General features: G+C 41.6%; 3 protein-coding genes across 4 annotated transcripts; all 3 read right to left on the bottom strand.

Moving 5' to 3' along the window:
* Positions 1-891: 891 nt before the first annotated feature.
* LOC111217962 (serine protease HTRA3-like) lies at positions 892-6027 on the bottom strand. Of its 2 annotated transcripts, XM_022740022.1 has the most exons (10): positions 5622-6027; positions 4798-4903; positions 4248-4470; positions 3553-3747; positions 3327-3359; positions 2158-2272; positions 1945-1995; positions 1782-1830; positions 1476-1571; positions 892-1238 (listed from the first exon to the last, which is right to left on the bottom strand). In XM_022740022.1, exons 1-10 carry the CDS (start codon positions 6025-6027, stop codon positions 1070-1072), a joined length of 1443 nt encoding a protein of 480 aa, XP_022595743.1. In that variant the 3' UTR covers positions 892-1069. The 2 variants fall into 2 exon arrangements, with proteins under 2 accessions (XP_022595743.1, XP_022595744.1); XM_022740023.1 differs by lacking the exon at positions 1945-1995.
* Positions 6028-9325: 3298 nt separating this feature from the next.
* Positions 9326-22135, bottom strand: pi4k2b (phosphatidylinositol 4-kinase type 2 beta). Its single transcript, XM_022740091.1, has 11 exons — positions 21610-22135; positions 17619-17770; positions 16421-16501; positions 16204-16323; positions 15859-15990; positions 15028-15181; positions 14577-14650; positions 13230-13332; positions 12309-12442; positions 12073-12132; positions 9326-10725 (listed from the first exon to the last, which is right to left on the bottom strand). The coding sequence occupies exons 1-11, from the start codon at positions 21962-21964 to the stop codon at positions 10552-10554; spliced, it is 1539 nt and encodes a 512-aa protein (XP_022595812.1). The 5' UTR covers positions 21965-22135; the 3' UTR covers positions 9326-10551.
* A 2296-nt stretch (positions 22136-24431) lies between these two features.
* On the bottom strand, positions 24432-26452 carry LOC111217972 (cysteine-rich protein 1-like). The gene is made up of 4 exons (XM_022740044.1): positions 26262-26452; positions 25117-25211; positions 24934-24988; positions 24432-24759 (listed from the first exon to the last, which is right to left on the bottom strand). Exons 1-4 carry the CDS (start codon positions 26302-26304, stop codon positions 24749-24751), a joined length of 204 nt encoding a protein of 67 aa, XP_022595765.1. The 5' UTR covers positions 26305-26452; the 3' UTR covers positions 24432-24748.
* Between the last annotated feature and the right edge of the window lie 340 nt (positions 26453-26792).

Genomic DNA, 26792 nt, shown 5'->3' with positions numbered 1-26792 from the left:
CAATAGTAACATGGCACAGTGGATTTTTCAAACAAGCAGAAAGGATTGTCTGTCTGGGTTCAGTTTATGAGCTGTGCCCAGACGAGGTTGCTGCTTTTTCTTAAGGTAATGTCATCATGGGTGGGGACAACTTTCTGTACAAATAAAGGCTGGCACTGTCCTAAGACAACATCATGTCAGGCCACCAAGAACAGAGTTTGTTCAAGTCAACTGTGTGTAATTGAATTTTACTTAATTTTACTGCAGATGCTGCCAAGCTGAGTTTTGTCATTCGTTTGAGACTGCATCTGGATTATCTAAAGCACCAGCTCAGCAGCCTCTCGAGGATTCTCTGTCCTTAACTTCAAGGTTCAGAAAATGTTATGCATGAGGATTTCCATTACCAAAACAGGAGAGGATAAAAGTGACTTTTCCAGTAACAGGACTTTGCTCTGTGTGTGTGTGTGTGTGTGTGTGTGTGTGTGTGTGTGTGTGTGTGTGTGTGTGTGTGTGTGTGTGTGTGTGTGCGTGTGTGCGTGTGTGCGTGTGTGTGTGTGTGTGTGTACTAGGTGTCAGCTTAGGTTTGTTTAAATGAAGAGAATGTCTTTCCAAGGCGGAGAGGAGGGAGGTGGGATGAGAAGACATAAACAAAAGAAGGCGAAACGACCTTCTGTTCAGAGCAGCTGCTGAACGCACTGAACAGACATATACACACAGGACAGATCCTTCTTTGGAGGCTTTTATTCTGAAACTCTATGAGCCTCCTTCACCACAGTACAATACATTTTCCTCTACGGTACTTTGAGAAATGTAGGAAACTACTGTCTGTGATAACACACACCCAAAACTTTTCATTAAAGAAAATCAATCAAACAAAACATGCATCAGACGGGGACGGGCTGGCAGGAAATGCTCTATTTTCTCGTTTAATTAGAAATCAGAAAATATTTCACATCAGGTCATATTACTATGTATAGCTTATTCATAATTCCTTGCAGAACATTCCCCACGGTCAGATGAAATCTTATTGCCACCGTACTGTGTTGCCCAACATTTGTTCACATTTAGAACAATCCAACTGTCTCATTGTTCAGTGTACTGTAACCTGTGGGTGGATGTTGAACAGTAAGTCGTCATTGCCTCGGCGAATCTCCAGCAGGAGAGGCCGCTCGCCCTGCAGCGCCTCACGAATGTCCTCAGTGGTCTCAACTGGCTGTCCGTTAAGCTTCACTATAACATCACTTTCCAAAATCCCCCCTCTAAAACACAGAGAAGGGAAACAGTGGTCAGTGATTTGGTTCAGGGGGGTCTGAAGTGCAATATCCTTAAATAATTAATCACATTATGGATATGGACGTTACAGCAGATGAAGGAACATCAAACTTTGGCTGGTGAATGCGAGGAATCTTCGTCTGGTTCCAAGGTTTCGTCATCGCTGCACGATGTGTGTGCGTGTGTGTGTGTACTTGGGTTTTTGCACGTGTGTGTGAACGTACTTCTCTGCTGCAGAGTTGGGTATAACCTTTTGCACCAACACTCCGCTGCTGACATCAGGGAAGTCTGGGTTATGACGTTTTAACTCTGCTATAAGACTGAAAAACACAAAAATGTTGATGTTAATGATAAAAACAGATAATACTAAAATTGATACTGATAAATACCATTTACTTCTTTTCAGATGTTACAAAAACTACATGCACTCAAAAAGTTCGTCATCATTTACCGAAATGCTAAACTACATATGTGCTGAAATAAAATAAAATAGTGAGCTGATGTGTGAGAGTTTGTTGTTTTAAACTCACTGGTCAGTGATTGTGAGCATCCTGATGCCTAAAAAACGTCTCTTCACTTCTGAAAACAGCACAAAAGCACAACCTCAATCTTCAATGAAGCAGCACCTCAGACATGTAAAGAGTCACAGGACGTCCATTCTGACCAAACACTTGCACCACCTGCAGCTCTCACCTGCATCAGACTGTGGCTCCTCTGTAAGTCTTCTCTGCTGTCTGCTCTTTTCTGTCACAACAACAACAACAAAAACAACAACAACAACAACTGGAGTGAGGTTTACTCAGAACTTCACAGGAGGTATTTCTAGTGCGGTGTGAGGATCTCACACGGTAAAACTCAGATTCTATCTGTTTTCATCTCTGTGCCGTTCGAGCGTTGACCCCTGACCTTTGCTGTGTTTGGTTTGTGACTCTGTGAGGAAGCGGCTGATTCTGTCCGAGGGGATGGCGAAGGCGATGCCTGCTGTCACTTTCAGAGTGTTGATTCCGATCACCTCCCCATCCTGAAAAGAAAAATTAAATAAAACAATAATCGTTCAAGCTAAAAACCAAAGATATGGCAGAATTTGAAAAAAATAGCTAAATTCACTTCATATTTACAGATTTAAATATAATTTTAATCACTACAAATATCATTAAAACTAAAATAAATTGTGCATAATTTAACACATTGCATACAGTATTGCTGTATACACTGCAGTGTGCTGTGGTAAAAGTTATCCTGGACTGCAGTCTGAGTTTACATTTAGTTTTTACTGAACTGATTCATTTGAAGGGCTGAACACAGGCTCGTCTGAGCTGTGACTCAGCTGCTTGTATCAGGACACAGATCAGTATCACTTCTGCTTGCAGAGCTTTTCTTCTTTTTTTTTGGTTTTTGATTTCGAAGCAAATTACTATAAATAAACTGCATGTTTTTACTTTCATGAACAGCTTTGTTATTGCTATTCATTGTAGAGTAATGCAACAGTAGTAGTAATAAGAAGAGGATGTGTAGTAGCAGGAGTCATGCATGACATCATTTGCCAAAAATAAAGTATTTGAAACTTTTATTTTATCACCATCATATGAAAAGGGTGACAATATTCAGTCCAGCTTGTTTGTAGGGTTTTATAAACTTGGTGTCAGAAGCCCATGTTGAGTTTCTTAATATTTATTTTATTTTATTTTAGTTTATTTATTTAATAGGGTCGATGGAATTTAGGTTCAATACAAAGCATGTAACTGATGAGTTGTACGGTGAGTTTATAGCTTAAAATAGTCAGTGTCCATCATCATAAATCCACAATAAACTACAGACATGAACGTAATAATATGCAGATGGATTATCCCATGGGTTGTGGATATTTATAAGACTGATTTATTTAGATCTGTTTGTATCATTACATAAGACTATGTAATATATCACCATAATATCCGTGCAGTACATTTGTAGTTTCCTCTGTGCTCTTGGAAATAGATTTAAATGATGCTCCACATTCACTGGGTGAAGACAATGTGGAGGACCTTTAACAATTTTATTGAATCGTCCCTCACAGTCATGCAAGTACTACTCACCAAGTTAACGAGAGGTCCTCCAGAATTTCCGTACTTCACACAGATGAGAGAAATATGAGACAGAAACAGATCAGTCACAGCAATGATTCTGACTCATATGCAAACAATCAGACAACCTAACTACAACAAGAGCAATGTGACGAAATCTGCGTGTGCATCTGTCCGGAGCAAAAGAAATAATCAGGTCAAACACAGTGCGTGTGTGCATGAGTGTGTGTGAGCTCACGTTAATAATAGCATCAGTCTGGATGTAGTCCATGTCTGAGTCCTTGATGCCCAGCTCCTTGCCGTCTCTCTGAGCCGTGCTGACGATGCCGGTGGTGACGGTGTTCTGCAGAGCGAAGGGGCTGCCGATGGCAACCACAAACTCCCCTGGCCTCAGATCAGCTGAGCGGCCCAGAGACAGCACAGGAAGCCTCTTCTGCACCCACACACCGAAATACCAGCACACATGAGGAAACACGGACATGTACGCAGATTGATGTGTCAGGCGGAGAAGACGCACGAGAACAGAGAGAAAAAAAAAAAAAACACACGTTAGGAATTAGGAGAGACAGAGAGAAACGAGGAAGAATTTAAAGCTTACAAAACTGTCCAAGTATTTGAGATATGGGTGTGAGAATACACACATCAGCGCTGTGTCTGTGAGTCACAGAGCTGGTGTTTATGAAAGTATTCCCACTGGCCTTATGAATGTCTAGCAGAAAACTGTCAGTACTTGGCACAGAAACATGTAAGGATGTGCGCTCCTGAGCTACAGCACAGAAAGCTTTTTATACATGACAGCATTTATGGGTCAAGGAAGAAGAAACATTACATTTGTTCACATCAATTCAGCCTGGAAAAAGATTAAAGGGGTGAAATGAATGGCATATAAAAAAAACAAACAAAACATAAAGGAGCCTGTGTGTGTTCTCTCACCTGAGGATTGACCTTGATTGTGGCGATGTCTGCCTTCCTGTCTACATCTCTCACCACGGCCTCGTACGCGTCGCCATCGTGCAGCTGAACACGCAGCTGGGGCCTCCCAGTCACTGTGCCAGCCGTGGTTACCACGTGAGCGTTGGTCACGATTACACCTGAGTGGGTCACAATGAAACCGGAGCCACTGGAGAGACGCATGTGGCGACCAAACAGAGGATGTCTGGAGAGGAAAAGAAGACAGACGCTGTTGCTCTCAGTCATTTCACTGTCTGGTTAGCAAAGAGCTTCCAATGTGAAGATTTCTACACCCTGGAGTCATGCCGGGAGAGAGAGTTTCCACCCATAACTTACTGTGCACTTGAGTTCACAACAGAATAAATCATAAGAATAAAGAATTCAAATCCACGGGTTTCTTTTCTTTTTCCCACTCTTCATACTGGTGTGTCTTTTACACAGCAACCACTCCTACAGTGGAACATCAGTGGCAGATAAGGATAAAAGAAACAGCTCTCTCTACAGAAACACCCACTCACATACACACACACACCTTACGAACAGCTCAATGTGGACGACAGCAGGGGCTATTTTCTCCACGACGTCAGCGATGAAGTTGAACTTGTAGCGAGGGCTGCCGGGGTGCACCATGGAAACACCTGTACTGACATGAAGAACCCACTGCGTTAATACAGACACAGACACACACAGACAGACAGACACACAGACAGACACACACACAGACACACACGCACACACGCACACACACGGAGGAGTGGAGTGCTACTTTGAGGTTTGTATAGAAATGTAAAATAGTTTGGAAAAAGGATTTAACATCCCGTATCTATCTATCTATCTATCTATCTATCTATCTATGAGGATTAGTGACACCCTGAAGAAGGCAAATAACAGATGATGATAATTTTTTATAGTTATATTTTATGTATAGTCCTACTGTATATTCAGAATTAGCCACAGCTGTTGAATTTGTCTGTTTTAAATACTGTAAAATTCAGTATTAGGCTAATTCAACACAAAGTGTGTTGAAATAGTCATTCCAGATATAAAATAAAATCAAACTGAGGTGTAGACGGTGTAGAATGATAGTTTACAATAATTACAGTAAAACTACAATTGCAACAACTTTTGCTCTGGTGGTGATTTGAACAGATAAACTAAAAGTGTTTATGCGCAAAATAAACCAAAGCCTGCACCATAAACATCTGTGATGACGCTTTTTGAATTTACATGGTCATACATGTCAACCCAAACTTTATCCTTCACTAAAGACATCTAGAAAAGGCTCATCTCTTCCACCCACCACTGTTGCCCGCTGCCCAGCCAAAGCAGCAGCCCTACCTGCGTCTGAAGGCGAACAGGCTCCTTTGTGCGCTTGGCTGACCTCTGGTCTTCCCTTCTGTTGAGCCCTGCGACTGGCTGCCCTCATTTCACACACATTACCGTACGTTTTCCCGTCGCTTCCGCACACTTCGTGCTCCATCTTACACCGGCAGACCCCCCTGGAGCCTCGACGCTTCCCCGCATCGAGCAGCTTGCACTCCAGGCCATCCCCGCAGGGCAGGTCGTTTTTGCGGCCGCAGGGATCTCCTTCGCGCGGCGAGCACACCAGGCAGCAGTTACAGCGGTCCGGGAGGTACCCGCCGGGACAGCTGGGGCTCGGACACAAGCTCACGTCGCACCGGGGGGCGCACTTGTCGGTGCGCACGGCTGCTGTGGGGTCGTGCGTAAAGAGAAACGCCGCTGCAAGTAGAAGTAGCTGCATGGTGGGAAACTCGTGTAAAGCAGATTTATCCTTATATCGTCATATTAAATGTTTTCTCTCCGAACATCCAACTGCAGGGTTTCTTTGTGTTATAACCTGAAACTAAAAAATAACAGCAACCAGCCTGCACTCTGTCCTGGCTACTTCACACCTCAGATCTGTGATGCTGTTTGGAAAGTAATTAGATCTAAATGAAACTCCTTTTCTGAGCTCAGTGTAGATTGATCTCCGGACATTGCCGAGTCATCAGTGCCTGCACACTCTCACAGCCCTGTGACTGGACATCACTTAGTTTTCAGAACCCCAGATTCTTGAAGAGACTCACGAATCTGCTGTGATGATGCGCGCCACCTAGTGGAGACAAAACCACATAACAACACAATGTAAAGAGCAGCCTGTCAGTGCGCAGTGTGATCCTCTGTGTCAGGCTCATGTTATTGTACTGGCTTGGTCAATGTGGACAATAAGGACTAATGACGTCATTTTTCAGCGCAAAACAAGACCTATGTCTCGAAATATATTAGTAACACTGCTGTGAAATATTTTATGAACACTTTTCTTGAAATACATCGCCAGGTCTTAAAGAACTTTTCATTCATTTATCTTCATTACATTCATACATGTGTATTTCTGACATTATTTCTCTTTTACAATAACCTGGCATATGCATCAATACAAAGATAAAATAGTTTTTTTGCCTTTTTCATGAAGAAAAATTGCAAAGTATATGGACTTATTATATATTTTTTTCTTTCTTTGTGAAGCACCTTATGGAGCTGGATAACTCAGTTGTGAAGTCACAAACTCACTCATTCACATGTAGCAGGCTGCAGGTTATTTTTAACAGAGTGCCATTTTTTCCCCCAACTGCATATTTCACAGTGTAAACTAAGCAGGAGAAGCTCCTGTGTAAATAATAAAATGAACGATGGCTGAGTTCCATTTAGCTGCTTCAGCTCCAGGGTCCTGGTGGTCCTCACTGTCACACTGTCATGACTTGCTGGGAAACTTGAATAGAGCAGAGACATTGTTTATGTTGTTAGTAATACCTCTACTTTTCTACGATGACAAGTCAAAATGGCAGCTGTGGAAAAGGCCTATTGTTCACCTCCTGCTTGTGGCTGTAAAGGGAGAATGTGAGCTGAATGACCAGCGCTCTCAGAGGAGGGGAACAGGTCAGAGATCTCAGTCCAGGAGAAACCTGGAGCCAAAGGCTGTTTCTTCAATCAGTTTTACTGGGCACAAGTAATAGCCCTGTCTTCCTCTTACTCTTTACTACAGTGGCCCTGAGAGCTCAACGCATTGCAACTAAAAAAAAAACACATGCAAATAGACAAACCACAAGCCAGTTCAGAAAACAGCTTCATCACTTTGACAACACATGCACACAACACAAACAAATGCTACCAAGTAGCACAGATGACATCTCAAGTGTTTCCAGGGGACACTACAAAGTGACAAACCTGGCTGGGACGCCCCCGTTGTTCAGTGCTTTGTGACTTTTGAAGTTAAAAGCATTGGACAATAAGTGTGCATGGGAGTGTTATAATACATGTATTAATCTACAGCCATGCAAGTGCGTCCCAGCCGGGTTCATTCATACACTTCCAAGAATTCAACGGAAACTCCAGTGAATAAAATGCCTTGATTTGCAGGTTTAAAATGTAAAACGTAAAACACTCAGTATTCTATTATCAAACAAACAGCTCTATTAATGCATCTAATCTCAAGAAAATATATGAAAAGCTATATCTAAACAACAAACAAAATTCAAAACACACAGCACCTATGAAGCTGTCATTGCCACTGTGTGATTTTTAATGTTTGAGTCATAATCATGTACATAATTCAAGACTGAGTTATGGATGTTTCAAAAATAATTATAATTTAAACTACAGACGTGTTTTATCTGAGTTTTTACAATTATTGATGTAACAGCATCAGAATAAACACTAACCTCTGTCAGGTTGTTGTACAGTTGTACAGTTGACACAGACTGACACAGTTCTCCACACGGGGGCGGTGTTAGGTAAGGCCTGTGTCAGCCTTCTGCTCAGTGCTGACACACACACACACTGCTGACATTGCAACATGTCTTTTTATATTTTATTTCCTCTCCAGAGGTGTGCTTCCTCTTAGTGAATGTGTATATGTGTGTGTGGTTGATGCCTTAACATAAACGGATAAGTGTGTGTGGTGACACTTTTCAGCTGTATCTCACCTCACCTTCCACTCTCACAGTTGTGAAGGAACACACTGTAGAGGAAGTATGTGGGTGTGTGTTTGTGCATGTGTTTCACTTGCACGTGCATGTGGAGATATGTATATGAGGGCCGGTAAATAACAGGTTTCCACATACCAACATCTGCTCTGCATCATCAGTGGAACCTGCAGGATGAGCTGAGTACGTGGAAGAGGCACAACTGTGTGGAAATGAAACTGTGTTTTAAAAGGTCATTGTTTATCACGGTGATTCTATGATATACAGTGACCTTAAGCTGAAGCACCTCTGTGCCTTCAAGATGTGACTAGTGCTGAAATAATGTCAAAAATCGACAGCACTTTTGATTATCAATTAACCACTGAGTCGCTGGTTCCAGTGTCTCAAATTATGGGATTTCAAATCTTAATCTGTTTTGCAGATTTGACTGAATATCTGTATTGAAATCAGGCTTAGGGAAATTGCGATTGCCATTAATCAGCATTTTCTTCTATATTCTATTTCCTTTTTAGATTAATTGATGATTCAAAAATATAAACCATATATCAATATTGGACGGTTGAGTTCAAGATCCAACAGGAAGACAGACAGTACTCGTCTCTTTCTCATAATCACGTCACGTGAAGTGAGTTTTCTCTTTTTCTCAGTCTGATGGCTAATCTACTGCCTATTCAAATGTCAAACAAATTAGCGCCATACATAATGTACCTAGTTTGTTTTTTCAAACACACATTTTCATTTTTAAATTCCTGTATAACACAGCGGGCACAGCCTGGATAATCTGCATTTGACTCCAACAGTTATTAATAGCTGACTTTGGCTTGAGGCATTACTGTTACTGTCATCCGTTAAACATTAAGTCTAATGGCTCTGTCACAGGTGCATGGAAACCACCCGAGTCATCTTAGCTCTGCTGAAAAACACCTTTGTCAATACTGTTTGACAACTGTAATCGTACACTGTTGTGATACCTGTTGTTTCCCTCAGCAGTGTGGTACCTCTTCATGTGCTTCATCCCTCAAACCATCAGTGGTGATTTTTCTTTGAACTGTAACACTGATCCAAACAAAGTTTCAAATTTCCAAAATTTTATTTTTCATCTGTTAAATATACAACTTTTCTCATACAATCATTGAGTTGGAATAAAAATTTCAAGATGCATACATAAGAAAACACAACGGCGTCAAGCAAGTGTGAGATATTGTCCTCGGTTTTTGTTTTTCCTCTTCACATAATGTATAATAAAGGGGCGGGACGAGACCTCATCCCCCATGCCACGAGGTTCGAGAGAAATCTGCTCGCCAGCGATTAAATACATGTCAAACAACAAATACATTCATTGTTACGAGAAAAGTCTATTTTTTGACAGCATTCACTCGAACTGAAATGTTTAGGAGCAAGAATCTTGTGTAGAAATAGTAAACTGATTACATTCAAGCAATGTGTTTATTCCTAGTCCTCCCCATCCTCCAAACTTTATTTTCAAGTTTCAACGGTATTCTCTTATTGAGGCTTTTCAAAGTTCCTTCCACAGACAGATTTTGGCAGTACTCAGAGTTGAAGACACTAGGTTTGTTCAGCAGATGTGGATTTGAAAACTAACACTGTGTAAGAGCGGTTCGATCCAGATGTGTGGAACTAGTCAAACACTTCCCGCAGTGCAAGTGCACATCTATACTTCGATAAGTAATCCTACAAGGCAAAAGCAAATGTTTTTGGACTTAATATCCCAGACCAGGAGCAACGTCGTACTGGAGAAAAATTCACTTTCTGGAGAGATCTGTGGAAACCGGATTCCCAAACACTACTGGACCACAGATCTGTGAGCGTGCAGTTTGTAAGTGCTTGTTCTTTGGCCGTTAGCCCCACTAAGAGACCTTGCAAGAGACTTCAGTAGGTACTTTGGGTGGGTAAAAAGCGTCTTCCTCTTTCCCTTTCTAACAATAAACAAAGCCTACCTCTGTGGAAAAGGCGATTATCCAATCTAGTCACCATGGTAACCACAAAGATCCCCAAGGTCTCTAAGAGACACTGGTATGCCAATCTCTCCATTTCCAATGTTTCTCTGTGTTCTCTTCAAAAAACTGAGGAATGGGCCCAGGCCCAAGTCCTTCACTAAACATTCTTCATCTCACTTTCTATCATCATGTCTTTCCTTCTGTGCAAGGACTAATATGAGCAGTTTCCAGTGTGACAGTCTCATCCTCTCTCTCATTTCATCCTTCCTCGTTTCAGAACTGGCTTCAGGACAAAAACAGCTGTTGCAGATTCTCTCCTCAGCCCTACTCCTCATCCCTTTCTGATTACCAAGAGGAGAAAAATGGGCGCTTGCAGTGGAAGGTTTGTGTGAAGGCGTTACCCAGTGTGACCACGCGTCCCTGGCCGCCTGATCGGCTGCGCTCCACCACCACCCGGGGCATCTGCACTAGCTGGATGGGACTCTTCCCGTCTTTTAACGCCTGCGTCAGATTCAAAACCTGTAGACGAACAGGAGTCATGTTTAAAGTACAGAAACTGTGCAGTGTAAAGTATGACAGGTAACATAATGGTAAGATAATGGTGAGGTTAAGCACCTGATGAAATCTGAGACAACATGGACCATTCAAATGCAATCTAGTCTGTTGCCGGAGCAGTTTTTGGTTACATATTTACCTGTGTGTAATTTTTTTTTCAACAGGAGAATTTCAAAATAGAATAAAGACATCATCTGTGGCAAGAACATCAGATAATCTGGTGGTTATTTTCTTAGCTAAATGATTATTTGTTTTGTCCCAAAGAGTCAAAAAATTCCCCAAAAAACCTAAAGATATTTAATTTACTATCACATGAAACCAGAAAATGACCACCTATCCTTTTTATTTGAAAAACAAATTCTCAAAATATTTGCTAACAAGCCATAAGCTATTCACTTGTGGCCAAAAAACAGTGACTTGGACCAATCAGGGTCCCATGAGGAAGGAATCACTGGCAGCTGTGTGTCTTACGTGTGATGAAAGCGGTAAGGCGCCGTGCATTAACAGCAATGATGGCTCCTACAGAGGTCAGAGTAGATGCTGCTATAGCATCAGTTACATCAGAGCTGGGGAGTATTTCTTCATTGACAGAAGATGGAAAAAATGTTTTTGCTCTTCTCTCGACTGGTTTGGCAACACTTTGCTTTACCAACTGGCTCCGCCGGTAGTGACAAAAAAAATATAAAGGATGGAGCATCTGATTGGTTGAAGTTAGCCTGTGATAAACAGTGATAGACAGATGGTTCATCCAATCACCTGCCAAGTATCTATTGAAAGCACCTGTCCTTTTCCAAACAGTTTCCAACGAAGCCTTCCCAGATGGTTCTGAGTAACAAACCATCTGGCACCTCAGGTTAAATATTTTCTAATTGATTCACTAACTAATTGTTTCAGCTTAAACAGCAATACAAGAAAGTACCTCACAGCCTAAACAACTCAAATGGGTGGACAGGTCCCAGTATAATCTTATGCTATAACACCCTGGGAGCTCAATGAACATCCATACACATTATAGCAGAGACCAGAGCGGTAAAAGGAAAACAGGGGCAGAGGTGAGGAGCACAACAGAGAGACAGGAAAGGTGAGGCAGGACAGTAGACGGGGGGTGGAGGGTGAGGAAATTAAGTTAAGATGGGTGGTGATGAGGTTCCAAAGAAAACAATGGAAGAGACTGAAAGTGGGGCACAAGAGCGACAGGAGAGCAAGGTAGGATATTAAAGGAAAGAACAAAAAAAAGAGGACAGAAAGGATGACGGAGACAAACTGAACAGCACAGTCAAAAATAATCAGCTTAAAAAAAAGAACCCTCACCTGTCCCCTCATAACAGACATCTGTCTCTCAAACATGGTTTTGTCAAAGCCTTTATCCGTCTGAAAAGAAAGACAATAACTCGTGTTTGCGGGCGTCCTGTGTGTCATTAATTCAAACATGCACACTGTACTCTGCTGCTGGACAGCTGCTTGTTTCCACGATTACTTCATCAATTTCAATTTAAATCTCCATGAACAGTACTAAACAGTTGTAGAAGAGAGAAAGTGGACTGTACCTTGAACATCTCGTAGAGGTCCTCACAGAGGTCCTGGACAAAGTTCATGTCAGAGAGGCGGGATAGCACCAGGTCTCTGGTCTCCTGGGAGAAGGCCACCTTCGCCTGGGGGAGCCACGCCCAGTGGAATGGGTCTGATGGACGGAAGCAGCGTTAAAAGCACAGTTTGTCAATACACTGTATGACATTAAACAACCTCAGCCTGCCATTACAGCAGTACACAGCTGTCAGTAACTAAAGGAACAGTTCATCTTGGAACAATACGCTTATTTGCTTTCTTGTTGAGAGTTCAGATGAGAAGCCTGATACCACTCGCGTATGTATGGTAAATATGTTGCTTGAGCCAGCGTACAATTTAATTAGATAATAACAACTGAAACAAACACCCTGGCTTTAACTGCAGGTTACAAAATCTGTCTACAGGCACCTCTACAGCTCACTGATTGACACATTATATTTTGTTTGTATAATCCACGAAAACACAAAATGTTGTGGTGTTATGGAGAGTCTTTATGATAAGATAAACCTAAAATCTATCATATTTAGGGCTGACAGAGGCACAAGTGTATTTCCCAAAATGTCAAACTATTCCTTTAATTGATAATCATTTTCATGGCCTGAATGGTTATAGTTTAAAATCTAAAAAAAAAAAAAAAAAAAAAGAATCCTAAAACATTTGTTTGATGTAATTACAAAATATTCCTACTAATGATATTATCATTGCAATCTAAAGAAACAGTTTCATCATCATCATATTGTTCTCTGGCAACGTGTGATCTCATTTGCCAGCTTTTTGAAGATTTTATAGATTAAATGACAAAAAAAATGAATCAATCCAGGATGAAAATCAATACATGCTGTTCACGCATGAAGGCAGAGCACAAATGAAAAAGAAGTGAGTGAGAAAAGAGACCAACATACAGGCTCTCCATTCGTCCGGGTGTTTAAAGGGGAAGGCCAAGCCGTTGTCAATTGCTGCGATCTTGATGCAGGATTCTGGACAGTTCTCTGGCCACTCTGAGTCCTGCAGCGAGGCGGGGAGAAGATCAGAGGACACATCGCCATTAAATGACTGAATGATTAATGGCCAATGACCAATTACTGACCATTGTCCAAAGAGCTGATAGATATGACAGATAGATGACAACCTTTGCTCATTTATCAATATGTGGCAAGTAATGACTGATAGTCATTGTCAGATAGTGTCCTGGTTGTTTTATCCAGCAAGGTCAGTGGGGCACTGGTTTGTTCTAGACCCGCAATATTCAACCTATTGTCTGCTCATGCTGGCCCCTGTGTGTACTGTGTGTGAATGAGTGACAGAGCATAAAGTACACAGGGGTGTGTGTTTGCTTATGTGTGCGAGTGTCTCTACAGCAGGGGTCTCCACCCTTTTTTACTCTGAGAGCTACTTTGACAAAATAAAAGGGGCTGAGAGCTCCTCATGTCTTGTATAACTGCTTAAATCCAGAACAAATCAGATGAACAAAATAAGATAATCCAAAACTCACATTTGGTACCAAAAACATCTGAAACTCACATCAGACGTCGCATCAGTGTCAATTTTTTTGTGAAAAATCTGAGTCATGATTCAGTCAAACCTGAACACTCAGACATGATAACACTACTGCAAATAAATCTGCTGAGAAACAAGAGAAAAGAAGGAGCTCCTTAGCCAGTAATCCAGTGATAGCTGTCAGTACATCCAATGGCACATAACAAGCAGGAACTTAAAATAGCTTATTTGGTACACTGAACAAACACTAAACATATCAACTCACTCAATCCATGGCAACATATTTCCTGTTTCTTGGAAAGTCTAGTTTATATCTATTCTGTTAACAGAGGAGTCGCTATCACTGCACGTCGCCTGCGGCATATCTGATGTAAACAAACTTGACAGCGTAACATTAACCTGACAACTGACAAACAATTGTTTGGTGATGAAGAAGGGGGAGTGTGTCTGTGTATTTGATTTAGTTGCATTTGGAGTAGATTTACTGAGTGAAGTTGTGTTGCTTTAAGTTTATACTATGCACCTATGGTTCGTACAGACTATATTCTCAGAACCTTTGGGTGAGCTACTCTAAAACAGAGGGTGAGCTTCTGGTAGCTCGTGAGCCACCTGTTGGAGACCCCAGGTCTATAGGATACAAAGAGAAACACCAAAATCATTCACCTTACAGAGCTCAAATATTATGAGCTGTGACCTATGACGAAAATGTTTCAACACCGCAGCATTTCAAGCGTGTCTGGATTTAACCTCACCTTTTGTCCATCTCCTTCTCCTCCTCCTTCTCCTGGCTTCTCATACTTGATCAACCAGTTGTCGTTCCCTCGATCTGAGGAGGAAGACAAAGATAAAATGGAAATAAAAAAAGTGCAGGGTAAGTTTTCATACGCAGATATGAAGCTGAGCAGAGAGAGCACGATCTTCGCCCAATTATTGGTCATAATGACAAGCGCAAATACAATGTGACACACACTTACACACATTAACAAACTTGCTAATAGCCTGACAGTATCAACAAAATGCAAAGACAACATGATGTGCCAAAGAAAGCCGGTGACACTGTCAATAAATTAAGTCAACACAAGTAAAAAAAAAACTGTCAACACTGTATGGAAACAGTTTGACTGATGGGCTGTTACGCAGTGCAATGTTGTGTTTAAGTTCAGCAAACACTGTGTTCAACTGTCAACACAGACACACCCTCACCTGTGTTTCTGATAACGTAGTCTAACACCACCAGCCGCTCAAACTGTGACTGCAGCTGCTTCCTGATGTTCTCTGGCAGCGGCTCTGCCTCAAAGCGCCGCAGCCAGTAGTCCGCTTCACGGTAACCCTCCACAAACAGCTGAAACGAGCCCACCTGGGAAAAACACACACAATCACATTTACATAGGGTTCAGTGATCTAGGCTGTTTGTTTATATGGTAATACTGTGGTGTCGTGTGGTGTCGTCACATGTGAAATTGTGACATAAATGTTCCAAAATGTCAGCGGTGCATGACATTTGAAACATGAAGCCAACTTTCTCATAGCTACCTTCAAACAACATCGAACATCCACAAAGGTATCACCCTGAAGACGGCCTCAGACGGAAAACAGGCAGTTTTACAATGCACTGTCATACAGGGTTTAGATTATATACTAAAATTGGCACTGGAGGTGAGAACAGTACTCTATACATGAGATAAGGATATCCAGTCACTGTTTGAAAGATCTGAAAGCAGAGATAACATGTATGCTTGCTCTGACCTACTTATTTGAATAAACCTGTCTTTTCAGGAAACACAAAAACAGACTGCCACGATCCCTCTGCCCTCAAGTGTTGAGACAACACTGACACACTGAGACAACTCCTTCACTTTATACTGTTGAGACAGCACACCATGTATATGTAAAACACAACATTTTGACATGAAAGATACTACTTAAATAAAAAAGATGTACATTTTATAATTATTAGTAATGTCAAAATGCAGAGGTGAGTTTCCAGCCTACGCTGATACTACACTACTAAAGGGAAGCACCAGTCTCTGTTACCTTGGGTGGCAGTCCCACTCTGTGGAAGCGTCGTCCCACCTTGGGGACTTTCTCCAGTGCATACTTCTTCCCCCTGGATTTTGCTCTGTCGATGGCGCTGTAATGGAATGTCTCACTGGCCAGATACACCACCTGATGAAAAGGAAGTTAACGCTGGTTTAGTTGAATAAGCCGAGTCATTTCTTCCACAGCTAGAAATATGTGAAAGAGAAAATGAATCCAATGACATCTGCAGCCAGGTTCATTCAGGCGTTCATTTACATAAGCGCACAAATGGAATCTCAGTGTACACGGTAACTTTAAAAACGTTAAAATGCAATAACAGGCATGCTCTCTGAGCCCCACCTTGGTTTTTGGCACCACTCCCAGGCCGAGCTTCGTATCAACCAATGAGGCAGCAGCCTCTGAGAGGTAGCCCTGGTTAGGCAACAAGCAGCCTCGGCCAAAACAACACGGACAGCACAGCTAATGAGAGAGGGAAAGAGAAAGAACAAGCACAAAACCTTCAGAAAGCTGTTTTAAAAACCTGGTTCAACACTGATTCTGTATTCAAGTTGTTTACCTTGTGAAAATATTTGGTCCATTTGGGGTTCAGGTGACCGTACGGTTCCTCTGACTTTGGTTTGAAAACACCAATGATTTTCTGTAGCAGGAAAAGACAATGATGAATGAAAAAATATTTTTAAAAAATGCAATTTGTTAAGCATTTGGCACATGACTGACCATGGACAAAAACAGCACAGTCATGTACATATGTTTACTCTACAGAAATTCTTCTACATTTCTCTAAGAACACAAGGAAAAAACCACAGGCAAGAAATGTAAAGTTATAATCAACAGATGTGAAGGGACAGAGATGCTGCTAACAAGTTAGAGATCAATATCCCTTCCCTGTGGTGTACATTAAACTTGTTAATGTGATGCTAATCGTGCATGCTGGCTATCTGTTATCAATGCGAGCATCACTGGTTGCATTATTCAGCGGCTCTCTGCTGTAGATTCTTCTTCCTGTGCATTTCTCAACTCCTCATTTCCTCTTCACTACTTTCAGCTGTTTCACTCTACTCTACACTGCATTCAGTCACTTCTCTCAACTTTGGTTATGTTGCAGCCTTATGCGAAAATCCTGCCAAAAAAATCATCAATCTACACTCAACACCCCCATAATGACAAAGCAAAAGCAATTTCAGAATGTTTTGCTAATTTATTAAAAGGAAAAACTGAAATATCACATTGACATAAATATTCAGACATTTTGCTTTGGTACCTGAAATTAAGCTCAGGTTCCTCCTTTTTCTCTTGATCATCTTTGAGGTATTTCTACACCTTGATTGATTGGATCACCTGGGGTAAATTCAGCTGATTGGACATGATTTGGAAAAACACACCTGTCAATATGAGGTCTCACAGCTGACAATGCAGACCAGAGCAAAAACCACCCATGAGCTCACAGACGGTGTAAAGACACGGATCTGGGGACGGCTAGAAAAACCGTATCCGCTGCATTGAAGGTTTCCCAAGAACACAGTGGCCTCGCTAATTCTTTAGTAGAAGAAGTCGGCTGCAACATAACAAAATGTGAAAAGGGGAACGGGTCTGACCGTTTCTGAATGCACTGTAGATAGATAAATAGGAGTGGTTATGCAGTAACCTCAGTGGAAAAAAACCTTTTGAAATATTTTAACGACTATTCTTAGTCCGTGCTCTTTCCTTCACCCTCCCTATCATTTATCATTGCCGCTCCTCCATCCCCAGCTCACCCCTTTTGGGTCTTTGACAAAATAGCTCCCACTGGATCCCTGTGAAATCCTCTCTGGAAAGACGCCATTCTCGATGGCTTGCTCCGCCCTTTGGATAATATCTGCAAACTCAGGATCTTCAGGGAAATGGTTGAAGTCCCCACTGTTGGTACCTAGAATGGGAATAAGTGGATAATATTAAAAATTCAAATTTACATTGTGGGCAATAAGACTGTGCTTCAGGAAATAGCGATGGCTTTTCTCAAGGAAGAGAGCAACAATAGTGCACCATCACCGTTCCACAATATGGTGTTAAATTAATGTCATGCAGTTTAAGTATGTTGGTAAAAAATTTTGGTGATCCTTAAAGCGTTATAAGGAAAGACCCTCAAAATCAGTTCACTACTGGAAACATGGCCGCCCTGCTGCCTGTTTCATAGCACATAATACTGAGCGCACTGCCATTAAAGACATAATGAAAAAAACCTATTAAAAAGTAAAAAGATGATATTGCTTGTAAAAAGTATTTTTGAAAATTCATGTGCAAAATTAACTGAAAATGAAAACAATTGAATCCAAATAATGTATATTTAAGCCTATCTATATCTTTCTATCTACTACTGAGTCTTTTCTTAGACATAGTTTGTGTGTGAGAGGCAACTGGATCCATCCATCCATCCATCCATCCATCCATCCATCCATCCATCCATCCATCCATCCATCCATCCATTTCATGGGAGGCTGGACCTGTTCCCAGCAAGTACTGGGCGAGAGGTGGGATTAAAAAGGTGGCTCGTCTATCACAGGGCTAACACACACAGAAACACAGGAACACACACATTTACAGGCAATTCCAAATCACCACTTCACCAAACCTGCACGTCTCTGGACTGTGGCATGAAGACACAGAGAGAACATGCAAACTCCACACAGAGAGGCCTCAGCTGGTCAGTGGATTTAAACCAAAGATCTTCCTGCTGTGAGGCAACAACACTCAATGAGTGACTGTGCCACTTGTCAGAAAAAAGCATTTTCTATTCCCTTGCAGATCTAATATACTTCTCTAGATGTGACTGCTCTCTGATGAGTATAGGGTGCTAATTATTCCTGTGAAGAAGGCCCGGTCATATGACATGACTCCATATGCTCTGTATCAGTCACACTAAAGTCACAGTGGGATGCAGGGAGAGATGAAGGGACAGACACTGGGAGGAGGGGACGGAGGGGAGGAAAGAATGGACAAAGGGACAGGAGGACAGTTATCTGGCCATTTGTCACAGCGAGATAAGGAGAAACAAAGATGGCTTTGAAGCTAATTTACTTGAAGAGGGCAGAGAGAGAAGCAAATTAAAAAGGAGGAAGGAGAGAATAGAGGGACAGAGATATGGAAATATTACATGGGGGTTGAGGATGATTTAAGTTCTAGATACTTGTCAGGGTTTTGTGAGTCATGTAGACCTGACTCCCTAGAGGAAAACTTACAGAGACAAATTCATGTTGAATATTTTACTTCACTGGGGGTCTCTGATATTGTTTTATTTTCCATCCTTTCAAAAACCTCAAAACATTAGCACTGACATCTTTCTAAAAGCCACAGGGACGGGCATGAGGTGCACCTAACAGGCACAACCATAATGATGTCTTAGGCCAGGCTGCACTTGTATTTTGTGCTGCATTTGTTCCTAGCCAAGCCAAAGTCATACTATACAATGATTTAAACCATGCATTCAGACTAGACTAATTGTAATTGCTCATGCACCACCCTGCCACAAGATGTGTGATGACGACAATAACTTTGTAGTATCTACTGAAGCTGACTGTGATTCAAAACCAGCTCCATCTTGACTTTTATATGGAAATAATCTGGAGATAGACTGTGATAAAGTCCTGCAGGCTGTCTTTGATTTACAGCTCGATTTTTTCTCTGTGTGTGGGGCAGATGTGACACAATATTTTATCTTCATTATTTAATTTCCAACAATAAATTCAGTTGTGTTTATTCAGCTGTCGTGCCTGATGAAGGATGTGCGCTTGCACTGGATTGTACTGTTGATGAAAGTCTATGATAATTCCACTGTGTAGTGTGACTGCAGGAGGCAGAGATGTCTCTCTCTCTCAGTTCCTCCCTTTTCATTATTCTCAACCTGCAGAAAGCCAGAGTGAAAGCAAATACACATGCATACTTTCTCTCTCCCAAATTCCCTCTTCATCAACATCATGCACTGTACTGGACTACAGAGCGTTTGTGTGTCTGTTTGAGCAGTGGCCTTATCCATATTTAATGTCTGTCTCGCAGAGCTCTTGGTCAGTTAATGGGCCCAGCAGAGCTCCCTCATTGGGAGGGGGTGGGGGGGCAGCTCACTCACATCTCTAGAGACCTGCTGACCTGCAGAGTACACAGTGTGTGAGATGTCACAGCACTGCGTTCTGAAAATGTGGGTTACTACCAAGTTTAAATTTAAGTCATTACAAGCTCATGTCCTTAAAACATCAGTGCTTTCATGTATTTAAAATGTATCAATCAAGATTAAAACGTATGTTGTGTAGCGTTACATCTGATAAAACACACACTGCTTGCTGCTTTCGGCAACTATGGACTCTGGTGAAATGGTGAAAACAGGCTGCAAGAACAGGTGAACAGTTGAATGCAGCTTAGTGTGTTGGACCCATGTAAATTTTACCACTGACCTATAAAACCTCAAGTAACGTTCAAGTCATGTTCTGGGAGATATGCCTGGTAAAATTTAACTGCCACAATCTGAAATGGAGAATAAAAGGCAACGCAGTACACTGGCTATCAGGACGATGTGTGACTGCTCATTTGTAATGCAAACTGTGTTGTAATACTAGATCTGAACACTATTATTCTAAAAGGTCACAGGAAATGGGACACTAACACCTGCGTTTTCAGGCTCTGTGGCTACCTGTGGCCTAGATTTTTGGCCCTGATAGAACATAGTTGAACAACAGAGAGACACAGACCAATAGAGGTGAAAACAGAAGGAAACAAATGCTCAAAAATGATGTTGCAGGGGAGAAAAAAAGGTGGGCGTTATGAGGGGGAGAGGTGCTAAATCCAATTAGCAGTTAAGTGAGAATGTATGTGCTGCTTCCATGGTGACTAGGTTACCTTTTCTTTGTTTTCTCCTATAATAACCTTTTCTTTTATAGTCCAACACAAATCCAGTGTTGTATGAGTGACAACAGATAAGCAACACAAACTATACATCGGCAAAACATTGATTATATTAGCCTCATTTCTGTAGCAATGTAGAGACTTTGGCTATACAGAGAGAGACATGTACCTAGAAGCATCAACACCTGCTGCACAGGTATTGACACTAATACAGGAAACTTAAAAAAATATGCAATTACCATAAGTATGACCAATGGGCGTCTAAGGTGAGGACATTTAAAAAGCAGTTACACAGTTCACTGTACTAGTGGCTAACCATGTAGTGTTGACGTCACCAGGTGAAAGTGCCAGCTCATATCATTCACATGAGTGATAACATGCAGCTATTACATCAGCTGACTCGAAAACACAGACAGGACACAGACTCCATCTCAATGCAAACACAAGCCAAATACCTAAAGTGTGACATGAATGTATGGATAGTTCTCATAACCTTCACGGTCTTTTTTAGAAAACTGGGACTTTTCAGCTTTACCAGGGCAACAAGTTATTGCTTTTTCTCTTAAAGTCAAAGTTTCCGTTCCCAATTTAGGTAAGGGACCCCTTAAGGGGTGTCAATGGGGGGCTCAGTGAAATGGTTAGTATTCAACAGAAGGTTTAGATAACAGCACAACATTTGGACCATGTTGCAGTCACTGTTACCTCTACACCAACCAGTAATCAGCCGGCGTTATTCTTCACTGAACCATATGCGACAAAACATTATGTTCCTCCGGACATATCCTCACTGGGTATGGGTTCCCTGACTTAACTGCCTATCGATCAGCCAGTACTTGAGATAATAAGATTTTGACGGCCTTGATCCAAAACAATTACCTGGGGAGGCCAAGGTGTCTTTATCCGACGATGAGCTATGTCTGTTCCGCCTGCTCCGCTTCTCTCGTACACCCCGCGGAGACGACGAACCTCCTGCTAAGCACGGTAACAACAGCGCCTCTTCCCCGGAGCCATCCGTCTCCAGCTCGGTCAAGACGCTTTCACAAGAGTCCGAAATACGAACAGCGGCTCCAGGGTTGGCCGCAAGCCCCAAACCTATCTGTTTCCTGTCAAATAATACATTTAGAGGGTCCGCGGAGTGAAAGTTAGACTCCAGCACAGACTCCGCTGTTGCTCCAGTAAGCGACACTGGCTCGCTGGTCTCTGTCCCTGTCGGGTCGCATTCTGACATCATTGTCGCTCAGTTTTTAATACATGCGATTACACTAATTTACACCGAGTTCCCTTGAAGTTGTCAGCCTTCCATTGTAAAGAAGCCTGAGTACATAAATCACGAATGAATTATTCGAAAGCAGCTGCTTTCGCCCACTGACATGTCCACATAATCCTTCTAGCTTGTCTGCTCTGCTTCCTATGTAGTCCAGTACGCATGCGCAACAAAAAGAAAACGGTTGGGTAAAGTTGCCTTCATGTGCTCCTGGGGAAGTCGGGAATCCAGAAATCAAATTAGCCTTTAACAGATACATCCGGCAGACAATTCTCTAACACAGGATATTACAGAAATCTTGTGTCATCTTTTGGCTGTAAACCAAATATGGAATTAGCTTTACAGTCCATAAATATGCTACTTAACGTCAACATAAACAAATATAGCAATTTATTGGAGATTTATTGGAGACATGACTCGCTGGCCTGCTGTGAAACAACTTTCTTGGTTTTTCTCTATGCATGTCTGTTATCTCTTGTCAAAGGAACTTTTACACGGTTCATGAAACGTAATATAAAGCGCCAATATATTAACCCCATCTAACTGTAGGCTACAGTCAAGCTGCTGTGACCTTTAGTATATTTCAGTTTCATGGAATAAGTAAGAAAATCGCGGTGTATGCTCGCGTACAGGCTACGTTTTTAATGCCTTATTAAGACTATACGACTTTTCTTACGACTATAAGACTTTTCCAAAATCGTAACCCTAAAATAATTTGAGGAAGTGGGTAGACTTTTTAAATGACTCGATGTGGGTTACACTAACAATTAAAAAGGGACACTATGTCACAAAAACAACACTGGTTTTTTAGTTCATCCTCACACATTAAAATGTTGAAGACATCTCCCAAACAAGTACACTGATGCCTTCACTGTCCATTCTTTCATGCTATTGCTTGCCTCCCTGTGACATGTAGCAGTTATTTGTAAGGCCACTAGATGTCGACAGGGATACATAAATGAAGACTGCTGCAAAAATATGTTGAATCCCACGTAAAAGAGCTTTTATTTAGAAACATACTTTATTTACTGTTTTTTTTTCTTTGATGTAAAATATTGGTGTTCCTTATAGACCAATTTTAATTTCTTATCATTCTTAATATTTGTCCAGCATAGGAGTAATTCCTTGCCTACCTACATCCTGTCACTGACATTAAGGTTAGGATCACAAATGGGCCTTTTTCTGGTGGAGCCACCATGTGGAAAGATAATGATAAATTTTACTAAGCTCCATTTTTCAGCTTGGGCCCAAGGTGGATTAATGCAGGTTGAAGTACCTCTGCATTAACTTTGCCAGGCTTAATGCAGTAATTTTCCATTCCTTTATTTTACTTCCCCTGCTCTCTTCCTATCTCCCCTATAAATGAGTGGTCTTTCTCTTTTCTTTCTATTCTCTCAGTTCCCCTCAATCACACAGTGGTCTGCACAGCACCAGCTCTCCCTTAACCCTCAGCCCCTCTCCACCTATAACTCAGCCCCTCCACCACCACCCAGCTCTATAATAAGGGAGTAGCTGAAACACATGCAAATGAGCAGTCAGCCAGCTGGTATCACAGCAGTCATGTGATCTATCAAGGTAGGGGGTTAGGGGGTGAAGGAGACATGGAGGGAGGAGGGAGGGAGGGGAAGAGTGCAGGATAGAGGAGGAGGGAGGATGAAGGAGGGATCTTGGGGCTCGAGAGGGAGATGGACAGGTTCAAAGACATGCTAAAGAGACACACAGGCATCCCTCTGCCAGCTCTTTGCTACATGTTAAAATAATCCAATCAGTCCTCTCTTCCCTTGTCCATCAGCCTCCTCCATACTGTTTGTGACTCAGCCTTCTTCCCCCTTTATGTCTGTATCCCTCCATTCTTCAAGGACAAATACCTGAAATGTCACTCATGTGACACATGACACTTTACAGAGAAGCACATCAGCACACAGCACATCTCCCTCATTCTCTTTGTGTGCGTGTGTGTGTGTGTGTGTATGTGTGTGTGTGTGTGTGTCAAACCTATGTACTTCACCCACCACTGGGTGACAAGCCCCTGCAGCAGTCAAGGCACACTGTAGACACACTCACTGCATGAATGCGTGTGTGTGTGTGTGTGTGTGTGTGTGTGTGACAGAGAGAGAGAGAGAGAGAGATCCGTCTTTGCCTCACCGTGGCACCCATTCCAGCAGATTCTGCTGGCATAAGATCTGGTATACTCTGCCAACAGCAACCACCCTCATCCATTCCTGCTTCCTTCCTTCACTCCCCCCCTGGCTGCTTGATGAGGGAGAGAGGGAAAACCCTATAGCTCAACTCATTTTTTTGTGTGCATATGTGTTGTCGGTGATTAGAGTATTTTTTAGTGTGTGAGCAAATACATCAAGTGTAAGCTTGTGGGCTCCTGATTGCAAAGTCTACAAACTCCGACAAACAGACTCAGACAGCCAGCAGGGTTTGATGTTAGAATGTTTAAAATGCATTCATCAGTACTGACTTATAATTTTCTACATGCAAAATTAAGTTACATTATAAAAGTGAACAATCACATACATGTGGCATTACATGGTCATTACACATTTATAAATATTAAATTTTTTGGAAGTGTAAATGACAGTCAACTAAAGTTAATAAGTCTAACTGTCATTCATATTTATTTATTACGTTTGTCATTTTAATAATAAACAAGGCCCTGCGTGTCTTTTTAAGTCAGCATTTGTCCATTTCAGCTCAGTCTGGTTCCTGTGGAGGGGATGCACTCTGCCATGGTGGCACCAGTCACCTGTTACCTGTCAAGAGAGATTCACACGGAGAAAAGAGATTCAGAAATTGCAAATGTGAGCCTGTGTGTGTGTGTGTGTGTGTGTGTATGTGTGTGTGTGTGTGTGTGTGTATGTGTGTGTATGTGTGTGTGTATCAGTGTATGTGTATGTGTATGTGTATTCAAAGTGTGAAGGCAGTACCTCTTGGACCAAACATCTTCAGGTAGCAGTGAGAGCAGTATGGCTTCTCATCATACTGAAATACAATTAGTGGGACATATTTAAAGCATTATACATGTATTTGATTTTCCTCTTTATTCATTCAATCACTTTTTGTCTTTACTATTTCTCTCATGTATTTCTTCATTCTTTGTCCTCATTTACCTCAGCATGTTGTCCAGCTGTGAGCTGTCTGTTGCACTTCTGACACTTCAGACACAGAGGGTGGTAGTCCCTCCCTAAGGACCTCTTCTTCTCACCTGGACCAAGGAAAGATGAGGGCTGTGTTAATGAGAGGCAGGGCTGGATTTTTTATTTTTATTTTATTTATTTTTTATAGAACTTCCAAAAGGTCAAAGGAGTCTTGCATTTGCAAACATACACTCTGTATTTTATATCACATTATGTCTGTTTTTTTTTTGGATTTGAAAATCAGTTCAATTAAATAATATTTTGGATATTTTTTCATCTGATCCACAACGAACATGACTGTATGAGTGTGTCTGGTTCAGAACATACAGGTTGTTACTCTCCTTAGCACAAATAGGCCACAGTTTGTGGTGTTGGAGGAAAAGAGGTAAGTAGGCCAGGTCACATCAGAGCATTTGAACTTAGCTGGCACATAGCAGTAAAAGAACAGCAAAATAGACTTGAAATAGTTGGTTTAGGTGAATCGAATACTGAGTTCTGAGTGTGGGTGAGGATTTGACTAAAAGACACTGAAGGTAAGGAGGAAACCCAAAGAACAGCATGCATGCATGTTTGGCTAGACCCACATCCTGTTGTCATCATGGAACTGTGCATGTGCACAAGAGAAGCAGAAAAAGCCTGGGACAAAATGTCCTCTGTTTAAGCCTTTTTTTTTAGCACATATCAAAGCGGATAACACTGGCCTTTATTAAGATATTATAACATGTCATGCCTATTCAGAAAATGTATCATTATCATCACAGAACAGGTGTAACATCGCTAATGCTGTTGCAATGGCTTAGCTATATTTGCATAATACCATTGCACTCACATTGGTATTCCTCAATACTGCCATAGTTTGTGCTTGGCGGGTTAGAAAGTCCACTGAACAAGATGTCATTAACAATCGTTAATAGTATCTTCACCTGTTCCTTTCTTTTCCTAATTAAGATCATTTCTTATTTGTACTTTTTTTTTTTTATTTAAGTGACACAAGACAAATATAGACACTGAGTGAGGGCAAGTGAGAGAGAAATCAACGGCCGTACAGAGAGAAGATGCCAGGCAGACAGAGGAAGACAAACATCTAGAGTAAAAAAAATGAAAGAGGTCAGACTCACCAAAGTAGACGGGCTTCCCACAGATTGGACAGTAGCCTACCATGATAGCATGTAATTATTTATCATACAGTGTGTGTGTATGTGTGCACTTAAGCTGGCGTAGTGAGAAAATATATCCTACGAGAGCATACGTGTGCATATGTGTGAGAGCTGAAAATTGACAGGAAAACCGTTAAACTGCAGAGATGTCGATGTCTTGTGAAGTCAAAATCAGGATGTGGTGAGTGAGACGTCACAGGAAGAGAGAAAAATGTGATTTGAGCAGTAAATACTATCATCAGTGGGAAAAAAGGAGACAGGCAGCATCTCTAATCAAGTCCTCTAGATGTAAAGTCATATAAATAAGCATCATTTTACAGTCTGCTTTATATTTGGTTTCATCAAATGCTTTGTGGACCCAGCCTTGACACAGTTAAAAGAGGAAGAAAGAAGGGGAGAAAAAAGAAAGAGAAAGGGGTGAGGAGAGAAGGGACAAAACCCAGCTGTCAGCAGCTCAAATTCCCAGCTATCTCCTCTCCTTTCCTGCTCTTT

Source organism: Seriola dumerili, unplaced genomic scaffold, assembly GCF_002260705.1.
Source record: "Seriola dumerili isolate Sdu_G_001 unplaced genomic scaffold, Sdu_1.0 BDQW01000050.1, whole genome shotgun sequence".
NCBI lineage: Eukaryota > Metazoa > Chordata > Actinopteri > Carangiformes > Carangidae > Seriola > Seriola dumerili.
The sequence above is the reverse complement of the archived record's forward strand: the minus strand, read 5'-3'. Positions and strand labels throughout refer to the sequence as shown.